Genomic DNA, 16,192 nt, shown 5'->3' on the forward strand with positions numbered 1-16,192 from the left:
GTGGAGAAGAGGAACTGGAGACAGGTTGTGAATTCTGGACGGAGGTTCGGACCTGTAGGTCAGACAGGCTCCGTGAAAACTCCTTGATGTTCTCCAGCAGGGTTTTCAGGGCTTGGTCATGTTGGTCCAGAAGGCTGCCTTGACCAACAAGAATTTGGTGAGGAGTTGGAGTCGGCTGGGTTCATCTTATGGCCAGATCGTACTGTTATGCGGAGCGAACACAGGGGAAGCCAAGAACGGACTCAGATGCAGAAGCAGGGATGAATGAACCAAAATGTTTATTGTACACAGAGAGATATGGAGTGCAGAACCGGGGTAGCTCAGATGAGTTGCAGAAAAACCCGAAGTGTAGAGTGAGGTTGTAGTTGACTGAGTTGAACAGGGTAAACAAGTCCTGAGGGGAATCCAAGGTGGTGGTGAGTGAAGTCTAGAGCAAGGTGGTTGGTGGTGAGACGTGGTACAGGAGACAGGAGCCAGAGACAGAGCAGTACTGCAACGAGAAGACAAAACGGTGTAAGGCAGGGAAACAAGCACAGCAGGGCAACAGGATCTTGAGAACTGACAAAAAGGCTAGGATAACAACTGACTGAGCAGAGATTACGATCTGGCAGAGTGGAGGTGGCAGGAATGAGTATATGTAGAGGTCTTGATTTATGGGACAATTTGCAGCTGGTAGGGATCTGCTCTGACTCCAGCACACCTGTCTCCAACCACACAATCACACCAAGCGAGAGAGAGAGAGAGAGAGAGAGAGAGTGTATACAGGGGGAGAACTGCAGGTTAGGACGACACCGGATGGACACCAGAGGGCGTAGTGGGAGCAGATGTGACAATTTGTGTCAATTGGAGGTGTACCTGTGGATGTATTTCATGCCTACCTTCAAACTCTTTGCTTGACATCATGGGAAAATAAAAAGAAATCAGCCAAATACCTCAGAAAAAAATTGTAGACCTCCACAAGTCTGGTTCATCCTTGGGAGCAATTTCCAAACGCCTGAAGGTACCACGTTCATCTGTACAAACAATAGAACGCAAGTATAAACACCATGGGACCACACAGTCATCATACCTCTCAGTAAGTATGCGCATTCTGTCTCCTAGAATGGAACGTGCTTTGGTGTGAAAAGTGCAAATCAATCCCAGAACAACAGCAAAGAACCTTGTGAAGATGCTGGAGGAAACAGGTACAAAATAATCTATATCCACAGTAAAACAAGTCCTATATCAACATAACCTGAAAGGCCTCTCAGCAAGGAAGAAGCCACTGCTCCAAAACCGCCTGTCACGCCCTGACCTTAGAGATCTTTTTTATGTCTCTATTTTGGTTTGGTCAGGGCGTGAGTTGGGGTGGGCATTCTATGTTTTGTGTTTCTATGATTTTCTATTTCTATGTTTTGGCCGGGTATGGTTCTCAATCAGGGACAGCTGTCTATCGTTGTCTCTGATTGGGAACCATACTTAGGTAGCCTTTTTTCCCACCTGTCTTTGTGGGAAGTTAACTTTGTTTTATGGCACATTGCCTTAAGCTTCACTGTTTGTTTTGGTATTGTTTATTGTTTTGTTGGCGACATCTACTATTAAAAGTATGTACGCTCACCACGCTGCACCTTGGTCCTCTTTTTCCAATGGCTGTGACACCGCCATAAAAAAGCCAGACTACGGTTTGCAACTGCACATGCGGATAAAGATCGTACTTTTTGGAGAAATGTCCTCTGGTCTGATGAAACAAAAATAGAACTGTTTGGCCATAATGATCATTGTTATGTTTGGAGGAAAAAGGGGGATGCTTGCAAGCCGAAGAACACCATCCCAACCGTGAAGGACGGGGGTGGCAGCATCATGTTGTGGGGGTGCTTTTCTGTAGGAGGGTCTGGTGTACTTCACAAAATAGATAACATCATGAGGATGTAAAATGATGTGGATATATTGAAGCAACATCACAAGACATCAGTCAGGAAGTTAAAGCTTGGTCGCAAATGGATCTTCCAAATGGACAATGACCCCAAGCATACTTCCAAAGTTGTGGCAAAATGGCTTAAGGGTCAAAAAGTCAAGGTATTGGAGTGGCCTTCACAAAGCCCTGACCTCAATCCCATAGAAAAATTGTGGGCAGAACTGAAAAAGCGTGTGCGAGCAAGGAGGCCTAGAAACCTGACTCAGTTACACTAGCTCTGTCAGGAGGAATGGGCCAAAATTCACCCAACTTATTGTGGGAAGCTTGTGGAAGGCTACCCGCAACGTTTGACCCAAGTTAAACAATTTAAAGGCAATGCTACCAAATACTAATTGAGTGTATGTAAACTTCTGACCCACTGGGAATGTGATGAAAGAAATAAAAGCTAAAATAAATAATTCTCTGTACTATTATTCTGACATTTCACATTCTTAAAATAAAGTGGTGATACTCACTGACCTAAGACAGGGAATTTTTACTTGGATTAAATGTCAGGAATTGTGAAAAACTAAGTTTAAATGTATTTGGCTAAGGTGTATGTAAACTTCCAACTTCAACTGTATATATATATTTTTGCTATTTAGGAATGTATTATTCAATGCATTTCTATGGGCCAAATGCAATTTTTTATCAAATAATTTTTGTATATTTAAAAAAAATACATACAGAGGTGCTAACATTCAAAATCAAATATCTAAATGATCCATGGTATAAATATCTTAAAACAATTCCATATGTCAGTTTAGTAGAACCCCCCCTTATAATTTTAGACAGATTTTTAAGCCAATTAAGACATGGATTGTATATGTGTGCAATTCAGAGGGTGAATGGGCAAGACAAAATATTTAAGTGCCTTTGAACAGGGTATGGTAGTAGGTGCCAGGCGCACCGGTTTGTGTCAAGAACTGCACCGCTGCGTGGTTTTTCACGCTCAACAGTTTCCTGTGTGTATCAAGAAGGGTCCACCACCTACAGGACATCCATCCAACTTGACACAACTGTGGTAAGCATTGGAGTCAACATGGCCCAGCATCCCTGTGGAACGGTTTCGCCACCTTGTAGAGTCCATGCCCAGATGAATTGAGGCTGCTCTGAGGGCAAAAAAAAGGAAAGATGACAAGGTGTAGTGACACTTACTGTGACACTCTCATGGATGTCATTGATTCTGGCTTCCACTCATTGATTATGACATCCCCTGGCCCTGGGGTCACTGTAGATATGCTCTACTGTGACTGGTTACATTATGTAATAATGATAATGCAACAGTCTCTTACCATTTAACAATGAAGGAAATGCAACTGTGATGTAATACTAACATGTGTAGGCCTGGTAATAATTCCATTGATACATTTACTGCACCAGTTATTCATTTATTTTATTTAACCTTTATTTAACTAGGCAAGTCAGTTAAGAGCAAATTCTTATTTACAATGATGGCCTACCAAAAGGCCTCCTGCGTGGACGGGGACTGGGATTAAAAAAAGAAATACAATATAAATATAGGACAAAACACACATCACAACAAGAGAGACACAACACTACATAAAGAGAGAACTAAAACAACAACATATCAAGGCAGAAACACATGACAACACAGTTATATTGTCTTATATTGTTAGGTGTAACAATGTACCAATGTAACACTCATATGAATAGCCTACACTGTAACAGTTAGGGAGATGATGTGTGATGTGCTTCGATGAGAGCTGATTGTCAGTGAAAGCCACTGGCGCCTCTAGCGTCGCATCAAAGCCTGTATCAAAGATTCTAAACAGTGCTGTAATCCCTTGCTTTGATCACGTGAGGACTCTACTTGGCCAAATGGGAAAGCGAGTCTCTCGTAAACTGCCGGCCGCCATTACATTGCTATGCGTGGTGGGCTGGCAGATAGTGCGCGACGCTGCTAGCGGCTGTTCGCGTAAGCACTCAGTACGCTCACATACAGAGTGAGCCACACATATTTATACATAGCCTACTCACATACGCTTTCATACGAATATTACAGAAAAGACACTGACTGAGACATAAACAATGCCTGGAAAGGGATTCGTTGCTTCTGAATTCCTTGATGAGAAACATCGCATATAATCGACGTTTTAATTGATTATTTTTAATCAATCATAAATCTTGCCTTAAGAGGGAACACGTTTTTAAAAAAGGTATGTTTTTTTTAAGGGAGATAACGAGACTGGACTCCTGACCAGCGTGAAACATTTATTTGATCATCATAACGTCAGATAAGGATTGTCACCATTGCTGGATTATCAACGTTTTCTTGGATACATTATTGCATCTACTGTTATTTCAAGCTAAACAAATATTTTAAGGTCTATAGTTAATTGCTGGGAGACTGGGAGGACATTTGGTAATGATATAAAACAGAAAGGAAGGAAGGATCTTTTTTAACCTCGGTCTGCTGCTGCCGTTTTCCTGCTGTTGGACGGAGCATACTTTTTTTCGATGAAGAATACGAAAACGTTTAAAATTGACACATTTAATAGCCTTTTTGGTTGCGAGACCATCAACTCTCTTGCGGTCCACCTTGGATTACCCGACGAAAGAGCAACCTTTATTTTTAGCCTCGCTTGTCTGCAGTCTGACGTTATTTGCAAAGTGAAACAAGGATTAAACATTCCTGTTCACAGTTGCCTGTTGTATGTGGTAGGCTACATTGTGAGGGGAACGGTGGTGTTAAGAAAGAAAGCTATTAATAGCGCATGCAATTCTCGAAAACTATCACAACTGGTGCATCAGCTTGCCTTGTGGGGGCTGACGGAATCGAATTCAGATTTCTTGCATGCAATTTGCAACAGACTGGTCTTCGACACCTAAACGGTCCATTTAGTAGTGTTTAATTAGTGGATAATACACGCGTAATAAACTACAGCGTTTTTCTATAAGAAGTTTTCGGACTAACCACGCATTTTGATGGATTTTTCCGCTCAGGAAGAAAATAATCGATCTACTTCGCATGGATTACACTATTATTTAATCATTAAAGTATCATCGGAAAGACTGGCATGGACACGGATGGACATTTTTCTCCATGGATTAAGACACGGATACATTTTAGCCTAGCCTACATGCTTTCTGCGTTTGACAATGATCAGGTTTGGATCGCCTGAGCTGGACAGTAACAATGTTCTGATCTGCGAACACACTTGGATGTACAAAAACAAACCATTCGTTTTGGTAGGCTATACAATCAAATGTGGTTATTGATACATTTAGAATCCTTTCTTTGAATACACCCTCTGTTCAGACGGGTTCTTTTTTTTATGACAGTTGACAAAATATTTGGGCTACTTAAGGTTAGCCATTGATCTGTTAGACAATTACCCGTGTTTTGGCGGTGGTGTGGCATACTTGTGAGGGAACCGATTTGCCACCACTACTCGGTCTTGTTACCGATCAAGGATTTCGACATGCCCAGTACTGACGACCCGAACGGCGGACGATTATGACTACGGCAGCGAATTGGGTGGCTAACGGGGCAAGCCTTGAAGACTGCCACTCCAACCTCTTCTCTCTGGTACAGTAAAACAAATAATCGGTGCACATAAAGACACACGAACGAGGCGTGATACGGTAGTAGGCACGCTTAGATCTGCACTCGCAGTACAAAGGTGAACCAATTGTCGGTGCCGTTATTAGCCAATCATTAACTCGAGCTACTGGGCCGGGAAAACGACCATATTTTATCACTAAACGTGTTATGATAATAGATAATACTTCAGAGGCTTTAACACCACATTGTTTTGTAGCCTGTTCAAATATATGCAGCCTCATAAATAGTAATATTGTCAGTTTATTATTAATGTCACACTAATTTCTGGGTCTATAATTTATTTTAAATTATCCAAATTATGTCACTATTGTTTTTTTTCTTAGCCAACATCAAAGGCAGCATAGTTATGTGACATTGTGACGTGTAAAGACATTGACTAGCAGACATAGACCTACTTCAAAATCAAGACAGACCGAAATAATGAAGAATACGCTTTTTAAGATGTATACTCAAATTTGGAACACTTTCCCCAAACTTCACTTCTCAACAACTGATTTGGAAAGAGCATTTCCACTGTAGCCTCTCAAAGATTTTTTGAGTTGGAGGGAAAATGCGAGACATATCTTGATGTTCTGCAAATAATTGTATAATTGTAGCGATGCCTAGGCTACTGCTCAAACACAACAGAGCATTCAACAGTAGCAGGTTATGACACAGAAGGGAAATTTGCATATCTGGATTAATGTGAAACGAGAGGTATCCAAACACAAGTTATTAAACCCTTAACCCCCTACCCAAAGTGGAGGTGAAGTAATGTGTTCCGTACTAGAAAGGAAACATGAGCATGTCTGCCAGACAGTAGCATATCTCAAGTTGACAACAGAATCTCCACTTTCAAAGTCATTATTGGAAGAATATATGTAACTTTCTGCTCGGATCACCAAACAAACCTCTCATCTTACATGCATTAGCGGAATTCACAAGTTTTCTGTTATTGCCTTGAAGCTATTCCAATCCTCCATATCCCAAACTTTCCTCAACATTGTTTATCACTGAGGGAGACCTTGCACTTACTGAGTTAACTGCATTGCACTTTATACATTTTTAATTTAACCTTTATTTAACTAGGCAAGTCAGTTAAGAACAAATTCTTATTTACAATGACAGGCTAGGAACAGTGGATTAACTGCCTTGTTCAGAGGCAGAACAACATATTTTTTTTACCTTGTCAGCTCGGAGATTCAATCTAGCAACTTTTTGGTTACTGGCCCAATGCTCTAACCACTAGGCTACCTGCCGCCCCATGCACTGAAGGCATGTGGATTGGATTGAGTTTGGGCATGGGGTAAGGAGCCACAACAACAATAGGGGTCTTGGGGGCGTTTTAGATTATGATGCTGGTAGTCATGTTCAACTATAGCTGCAGTGTGCCTCTGACACGGCACTGTTTACAGTCAAGCTCTCAGTGTGGTTTGTGAGGGTTTGTGGCAGCAGGTGAGCCATTCCACCAATTCAGCCAGCGAGTGTGGGTGGAGAGGAAGGAAACCTTTGCGGGAGTTTTATCCCATGCCGTGCAAATTCAGAAAAGCCCTCCTGATTGATTTACTGCTCTCTGTTGGTATACATGAATTTAATCGGATCAAATCTCAGTGCTTTTAGTGTAGTCACCAGAGCTCTTCTGTCAGGCTCTGTCTCTCAGCGCAGCTGTGGAAACAAAGTTAAACAGTGATTATGTTTTGGTCAACTTTCTAAGCACTGTGTTTTCCCTCCAAAAGACTCCCCCCTCCATTATCACGCTGTGCAGAGGGCTGGCAAGGCTGCATGCCCTCTCTGTCTGTGTAAACAGCTTTAGAAAGGTGAGAGAGAAGAGCTACGTCTGCTTCTTCAGTTAGTCACTGTGATGACTGTTAGATAGTTAGAGTCAGATGAACACTAATGACAAACCAGTGGCTTGTTAAGGAGGGAGAGAGATGGGGAGATCACTCACTCCAGAGTGCTAAGGTCAAATAGAAAAGCTGCAATTTATGTTTTGAGTTATGTTTTCATACGCTATTGATATTATATTACTACTAATACATATATTATGGCTGTACAATCGTATTTGTCACTTGTCTGATTGTGTTTACATGGGTGACAATTTTCTGTAGATAAGTTATGGTTAAATATTTTCACACCTCGGTCTCAGGATGCTTTACCAGCGAAAGCCCTTTTCTGACAGTCTGTTGAGCAGAATTCCTCTGTGCAGTAACCTTGTCCGAATTATTTACTATGTTATCACGTCAATAAAAAAACAAACAAGTATAGTACTAGGCAGCATATCTTTATTAAAAACAGATTACTGTCAGCCTATTTCGATTGCACTGTGAGACATTTCACATTTACATTTTAGTCATTTAGCACACACTCTTATCCAGAGCGACTTACAGGAGCAATTAGGTTTAGGTGCCTTGCTCAATGGCACATCAACAGACTTTTCACCTAGTTGGTTCGGGATTCGAACGAGCAAACTTTCGGCCCAACCGCTAGACACATCTCTTTCACATTCATCTCAGCATCATTAATAGCTGGTAGGACAGAAAAAGCTGATATCTCAGAGAAGAAATTAACTGGGAAGCTAGGAGCATAAGAAAGAGGGATGAAGACAGAAGTTAAGCAGTCTTGTTTGAAGCAGAAGAATGTGTCTCTTTCTATTGCTGGGGAAAAAAAGTGGTTTGAGAGTGAGAGAGTGAGCGGAGCAGGGGAATCTGTTTTCCTTTTAGGAAAGTACTATGTTTGATATGCATTTCCTGAGCACTAGCCTCAGCCCATTTGAGAGAAAGAAAGAGAGAGAAATAAAGAAAGAGAGAGAGAGCATGGCCGTAACTCTGTAGGCTGGGCAGGTTCTTTACAATGACTCATGCCCGAGTCACTGCTGAAATATGAAACGCAAGGAGCGCACAGCCTATGATGCAGGGAGCGTCAGCGTGTGCACACACATACACCCTAACACACACACATACACCCTAACACACACACACATACACCCTAACACACACACATACACCCTAACACACAGACACATACACCCTAACACACACACATACACCCTAACACACACAGGGGGAAGCAAACACAGAGACAAGCTTGCAAAAACACACAAAAACATATCATACTATACTCATAAAAATATTCACAAACACACTAGGACATACACACAGGGACATGTACGCGTGTACAAACAGGTTGGATTCTCTTGCTTTAATTAAAAGAGTTTTCCTGTCCCCCAGACAGGGCTGCGGGGAGTGAAACACTGGTAATTAAGTGTCGTCAAGTGGAGTTATAATGTGATCAGCTAAGAGGTGCTCATTAGACAAACTGTATTCCAATAGAGCTCCATGCATGTATAATGATAACCAACCGCTAAAGATCAAGAGAGAGGGGAGTAAAATAAGAAATGGGCTGTGTAATACAATTGAACAGGAGGGCTCACTATATTTAGGTAACTTAGTGTCCCTGCTCAGAAGGAGCTATATTAGTGGCCAGTATTCAAATGTTGAAGGATTACTACTACATGCCTAACCGGGACTTTGTCCTTTAAGGACTAAAAGAGTATCCAGCCAGGGTTTCTGGGACGCCAACTCTAGATCTCCAGTCCAATGCCCTATGGTCTTTCTCTATCTTGCCAGCTATAGCTCTCTATCTCTCAGGGCTCTAGTAGCCAAAACACACCCTCCTCCAGCCCTCTTTGGCTGGTCTCCCTGCTAGCGTAGTGACAGTTAGTGCAGGTCTCACCTGGAGAGGCTGTTTGTGGAGCTGGCTAATCTCCCTCTGTCACTGCATGGGGATCCCTGTCAGCGCAACAGGGCTCAACTCAGTAGGGGTTGGTCCCTCTATATCATTCTTCGGGGATAACATCCTTAGCTAAACACAGACCCACTTAACCCCCCCACCAACTCTCTCTCTCTCTCTCTCTCTCTCACACACACACACACACACACACACACACACACACACACACACACACACACACACACACACACACACACACACACACACACACACACACACACACACACACAGTTCCCACCTCGGGCCCAATAAATTACTCCACTACAAATCGATCTATTAACGAGCCTTGTCGCTTCCCAAGGGGGCGAGGCACAATGATTGAGGGAGGGGAGGGCAGAGAAAGAGGCCTCTCTTCGCTACCAATCCCTTGATATAAATCCTGAGTGGTGAGCCATGGATCTTGTCTGAGCAGGACCTGTCTCGGCCCTGCCAGAGAGGTAAAGTACGGATAAAAGAGAAGGGACAGGGAGCCACTCTGGTCCGACAGGGATGGGGACAGAGATGGGGACAGCATGGGATGGGGTAGGGGGGAGATATTTTGGAGCACTGTGGCTTGAGTGTGAAATATGTAAGTCCTGCAGTGCCAGCTGTGTGCTATTCTTAGCCCTCTGGTGTTCCTGCATTCAGGGCGACAGAGGGGAGAGTGGGAAAGGGGAATTGGCAGGAATGAGCTGTAGAGAGGCCACTGCCGTGGCTGCTACTGAGGGGATGTCTAGCATTGTGACTCTCCTCATTCAGGGCTGCCGTCTTTATCTCCATTACAGGGACTCCAACTGTTCCAGTGACACTTTGAGTTTTTCCCTCACACTCTTTTTCACACGACTTAATATAATTTCACCACTCGGTTTTTCCACCATAACGCTGACTTTTGTAAATATGTTATCATGATTTCCATAATGCGATTTCTCATATGTAAACTTGTCACTGTGTTTTAAAGCTTCCTTTGGAGATAAACACGCTGTGATTGTGAGAGGATTAGGTGTCATCCAGAGATGCTCTAGAGACGTCATACAGACGTTGTGGTCTTTGTTACTGCAGCACTGAAAATCCCTTTGTAATTACCATAATTGACCCAACGATCTTGATAGCGAGAGCTTTTCCTTGTAAAGGAGCTATCTCTCTCAGCTTGTATGTGTTCTTTTCGTCTGACAGCTTAACCAATATAGTAGTTGGCTGAGATTCAATAACAGTTATACTCAAGTTAAAGGCTGGTTTAAAGCAAAAGTGTCTGGAATAGAATGGCTATTCTAAATACTTGTTGTTGTGCGTTAGTGAATTCTAATCAGGATGCGGTCATGTTTTATTGAGAAATTATCCCTCTCGTAAACAAACACTCTAGGTCCAGATTGTTGATTTGATAACCATTGCAGGGTATTGATTTGCGCCGTGCTGCTGCCACAAGTGTGCTCTCATCTTGAATTAGCAGACATCCGGCCTTTTCACATGGTAATGAACATTTGCACCGCTCGTCTCAGCCCTGGCAAACACAAGGGATGAGATTTCCAATATGATATGGAGACATGTTTTTGTCAATATACAGTAGTCAACGATGCCTAATCATGCAGTGCATATTGAGCCCCAGATGTTGTGTTATGAACAAGACAAGCTACTGTATCTGTAAGAGAAGCAGCCCTGAGGGAATAGGAGTGGTATTTTAAGGTCATGTTAGGCTGTGTTAAGATGTTGTGAGAGACTGGAAGTCAAGGCAGTCAGTCAGTGCAGTCACTTCTCTGATTCTTCTCTTTGAAGGGCTCTCCATGCTGCCACTCCCACTTGGTGTCAGGGTAAAGTTACTGCAGGGTTCTGTACTGCCAGCACTGCAGACAGAGAGAGGAGGGTTACTGCTGTCTGCTTCTGTTGTTCTACCTGAGATTGACTACTTAGAATAATGAAGCAAGTCAAGTTAAATGCATGGACATAGGACTTGTTTTTGTTCTGAAGTCATTACATTTTAATTCACTTTTAATTATGTAGGCTAAGTCCAATTATTTATATCATATGTCAGACTTTTATTTGCATTTGTCCAATTAAATAGCTTTACACATTTCTGCTGCCTCCTTCTAGTGCTCAGTAAAGTAAGTACATCTGCATAATGTAAAATTGTTCATAACAAACGCACAGTCATAAGCTTCAGACTAATCTAGTCGTTGGATATGAATGTGTTGCTTCTGGTAAGTCAGGGGCTTTCCTGACATGCAATATATGCTGGATATAGTAATTATTAAAATGTTAATCATAGTCTGTGAATTCCAGGTGCATGGTAGCAGACAATGGAGGTGTTACTGGAGAGGGAGGAGGGGAGGGGAGAGATGGAGAATTACATCCCTTTGTAAGAAAATACCCCTAAACTGCTTGAAATGTTATCTTTCCGCCGTAACCCTGGAGACAGAATCTCGAAAATTGAATAAGTTGCTGAAGTCTTACAGATGTTGTATGTTGCCTAGCAACTGTTTTTACTTCCCTCTTTTTTCCTGGTGTATTTCTTCGGGTCTGTCACAGTTAATTAAGTTGCACTGGAGACACACGGCTGGTAATGGAGGGACTGGTTTATTTATTTGTCCATTAATAATTCACATTAAGCAGGGCCACTGTTTTAGGTTGGTCCTCCATTTAAGAGAAAACCCAACGGCATGACTCCATGTCTTTGTTTGCCATTGGAGTGGGATCTTGTCAGCGTTGTCTGTCACAACAAACAACAAACACCAAACACCCGTCTTCATTGGTCATCCCCCTTGTCATGTCCCGCCCCCCTCCCCTTGCATCAGGTGAGAGGTTCATTTTAGCTCTCTGCAGTTTGAGCCACAGCTGATTGGCAGGCACAGGCGCGTCCGTCACTCTGCCCCGGGGAGGGTTGCAGCTCTAATTAGGTGACTTGGCTCGCCTGCCTCCCAGGGCCGATTCCTACAACAGACACACGATCAAGACGCCCCTTCCTTTGTAGGGTCCTGTAAAGGTGCCGGCAGAGGGCAGAATAAAATCACCTGTTTAGTTCCGAGAGCCCTAGAGGCCATTTTCTGCACCTGTTTTTGTGCTTTTGTGTCTCTCTCTTGTCCCCTCTGCTATGCTGTTATGTGCAGAGGTCCCTGTGCACTGTAAAATGCCAGAGGGGGGAAAAGCAGGCAGTAACACAAGTTAATTTGATTTCAATGGGCTAACTGAAGAAGGGGGATCTAGCCTGTTCTGATTTCTCAAAGGCTCTCAGCATTTCCAGAGCCATCCACCATGCCTCATGTGGAAAAGAGATTCTTTCTGGTTTTCATAGTAGTTACATTTTTCAACACTGGGCTACTGTGGAACAGGCTGGTTTCAAGGGTTGAGGTAATTTCAGTTTCCAATTCAAATCAGTTCAGGAGCTGAGCAATAATAAAAATAAAAAATATATGTGAAATCTATTTATGACTTGAATTTCAGAAGAGTTTTGGAATTTGAGCTAAATGGATTTGACTCGTGTTGCTGTAGAGGATTTTGGGATGATACGTGAGTCATGTCTACAGTACCGTCTTTTGAATAAACCCCAAATATTGGCAGCATGTCAAGTGTCTTCAGATATTTGACGGGCTGTAAATGCCACCCTGACAGAAAGTGTTTCACAGAAGCCGTGATAGGTAAAGCTGCTGATATAAGCTGTCTCTCAATTGCCTAAAGTGCTCTCCTCTGTCCAACTCTATTGCTCTTACATTGCTACAAGAATCCCAGAGTGGCATCTCTGTTCCACTCTTTCATCTTTCAGCATGAGACGCTTTGATACCAGGTTCCCATCTTCTAACTGGTGAGGAGACCCACCTGTTCAAGTGACCCACATTCTTAAAGACTAGAAGGCTTTGATAGTAAGTGAGTTTTTAGAAAGTCAAGCTGTTTGCTAAGCTGAACTTAACATTCAGATGGAAGAGATAGCATGGTGTGTTGATAGTAAGTCAGAGTGTACAGTGAAGTCCTCTGGGCTCCTTGAGAACTCCAGATTACTCTGTGCTTTATGTTTCTGTCGCTGATTACAAAATAAAATGATTTATTTTGAATTTTTCTATGGGGTAGATCAGGTTTAATATTGCAGCTAGATTGTAGCTTCCATCAATGCAATTGTCTGCATCATTTTCAATCCCCCAATATATTATTTTGTAAATATATACAGTTGAAGTCGGAAGTTTACGTACACTTAGGTTGGAGTCATTAAAACTTGTTTTTCAACCTCCACAAATTTCTTGTTGACAAACTATAGTTTTGGCAAGTCTGTTAGGACATCTACTTTGTGCATGACACAAGTAATTTTTCCAATTGTTTACAGACAGATTATTTCACTTATAATTCACTGTATCACAATTCCAGGGGGTCAGAAGTTTACATACACTAAGTTGACTGTGCCTTTAAACAGCTTGGAAATTTTCAGAAAATGATGTCATGCCTTTATAAGCTTCTGATAGGCTAATTGACCTCATTTGAGTTAATTGAAGGTGTACCTGTGGATGTATATTGAGGCCTACCTTCAAACTCAGTGCCTCTTTGCTTGACATCATGGGAAAATCAAAAGAAATCAGCCAAGACTTCAGAAAAATAATTGTAGACCTCCACAAGTCTGGTTCATCCTTGGGAGCAATTTCCAAACGCCTGGAGGTACCACGTTCATCTGTACAAACAATAGTACGCAAGTATAAACACAATGGGACCACGCAGCCGTCATACCGCTCAGGAAGGAGACACGTTCTGTCTCCTAGAGATGAACGTACTTTGGTGGGAAAAGTGCAAATCACTCCCAGAACAACAGCAAAGGACCTTGTGAAGATGCTGGAGGAAACAGGTACAAAAGTATCTATATCCATAGTAAAATGAGTGCTATATTGACATAACCTGAAAGGCCACTCAGCAAGGAAGAAGCCACTGCTTCAAAACCGCCATAAAAAAGCCAGACTACGGTTTGCAACTGCACATGGGGACAAAGATCATACTTTTTGGAGAAATGTCCTCTGGTCTGATGAAACAAAAATAGAACTGTTTGGCCATAATGATCATTGTTATGTTTGGAGGAAAAAGGGGGATGCTTGCAAGCCGAAGAACACCATCCCAACCATGAAGCACGGGGGTGGCAGCATCATGTTGTGGGGGTGCTTGGCTGCAGGAGGGACTGGTGCACTTCACAAAATAGATGGCATCATGAGGATGTAAAATTATGTGGATATATTGAAGCAACATCTCAAGACATCAGTCAGGAAGTTAAAGCTTGGTCGCAAATGGGTCTTCCAAATGGACAATGACCCCAAGCATACTTCCAAAGTTGTGGCAAAATGGCTTAAGGACAAAGTCAAGTTATTGGAGTGGCCATCACAAAGCCCTGACCTCAATCCGATAGAGAAATTGTGGGCAGAACTGAAAAAGTGTGTGCGAGCAAGGAGGCCTAGAAACCTGACTCAGTTACACCAGCTCTGTCAGGAGGAATTGGCCAAAATTCACCCAACTTATTTTGGGAAGCTTGTGGAAGACTACCTGACACGTTTGACCCAAGTTAAACAATTTAAAGGCAATGCTACTAAATATTAATTGAGTATATGTGAACTTCTGACCCACTGGGAATGTGATGAAAGAAATAAAAGCTGAAATAAATCATTCTCTGTTCTATTATTCTGACATTTCACATTCTTAAAATAAAGTGGTGATCCTAACTGACCTTAGACAGGGAATTTTTACTAGGATTAAATGTCAGGAATTGTGTATTTGGCTAAGGTGTATGTAAACTTCCAACTTAATCTGTAAACCGTATACCTTGGGATTTGGAAATAGCCATGGGAGGTTTTTTCAATACCCTCCATACCGTTGAAAGTTTTTCTTATGTTTTCAATACATTTTAATATTTGTAGCTATTTTTTTAGTCAATACCTGCAGTCAACTTGTGCAATGCGTTAGGAGATAATGCAGATCGCGTTCTTATTTCACTTGTCACATTTTTTTACGTTATGAATCTTACTTATTTCCCCGGCACAGTTGAGCCAGTCATGTGTTTGTTTGTAAATAGCACAACAGGAGAAAGCGGGAGCAGGTATATCCAGCTTTGTATTGACAGGGGTCGCGTTTTATATTGAAAGTCAACAGTTTTTTTGCTTCAATGGAGTGATCAGGGACGTACAACTATAGTTTTCCTTTACATAAAATACATTAGTGCAACACATTCGGTGTAAAATAGCTCCATTTTCATCAGATGACAACAGAAGTGCAACGCTATTTGGCTGGCAGCCACACGTAAATGACCTTAAAATGAAGAAGCAAGGTCTTTTTGCAAAAACGATGCATGGCCATCATATTTCTAATGTTTAGGCTTATCATAGAAAGAATGTAGCCAGCTATATTTCTTAATGTTTTGCTTTAATATTGCATTTCACCGTAGTACTGGAGAAAAGAAGCTACATATCATTTGGAGTGCTGTCTGCTGATTTGAATGCCTGTTTGTGAATTCTCATCATAGTTTAGAAGGGCAACTGAAGCACAAAACGAGTCTGATGCCGAGCATAAATTACATTAAGAGGCATTTTAGATCTGTGTTTACAAAACTCCAGCAAGATATTTCTTATGTGTTTTATCTTTTTTTCCTGCGTGAAAAACACAGAATTTTGCATTAATACAACCCCTTTAACTTGCTATCTAAGTAAGTGGCTGAATTAATAAGGTGACGGGGCATCATATTGTTTTAGCTTTCTGCCGTGTTTGAGAAGTAAAAGCCCTTTGGAGGAGTTATTTGTACAGCTGCCACTGTTATCTTGATTTCCTTGCGTTTTTACTCTTCTCAGTTCTTGGCCGTCTGCTCCTCTACCCTCTTCTCCAAGCAGGCAAGCCGTTGCCTTAGCGACTCTAGACTCACAACAGACACAGTGTGTAGACATGCTGCTGGAGAGCCAGTACTGCATGCATCAAAACTTTGA

General features: G+C 42.1%; 1 protein-coding gene and 1 long non-coding RNA gene across 2 annotated transcripts in view; one reads left to right on the plus strand and one right to left on the minus strand.

Annotated features, from left to right (window-relative positions):
• Nucleotides 1-255: 255 nt before the first annotated feature.
• Nucleotides 256-1,172, minus strand: LOC120026412. Its single transcript, XR_005473085.1, has 2 exons — nt 933-1,172; nt 256-490 (listed from the first exon to the last, which is right to left on the minus strand). It is a non-coding gene; the product is annotated as an uncharacterized LOC120026412 (long non-coding RNA).
• Nucleotides 1,173-3,885: 2,713 nt separating this feature from the next.
• The window catches only part of LOC120025656 (mediator of RNA polymerase II transcription subunit 13-like), a 115,605-nt gene continuing 103,298 nt past the window's right edge, over nt 3,886-16,192 (plus strand). Inside the window, exon 1 of the mRNA XM_038970203.1 lies at nt 3,886-5,486. Coding sequence (XP_038826131.1) covers nt 5,415-5,486 — 72 coding nt within the window. The 5' untranslated portion in view covers nt 3,886-5,414. The remainder of the gene's footprint in view (nt 5,487-16,192) is intronic.

Source organism: Salvelinus namaycush, chromosome 31 (assembly GCF_016432855.1).
Source record: "Salvelinus namaycush isolate Seneca chromosome 31, SaNama_1.0, whole genome shotgun sequence".
Lineage (NCBI taxonomy): Eukaryota > Metazoa > Chordata > Actinopteri > Salmoniformes > Salmonidae > Salvelinus > Salvelinus namaycush.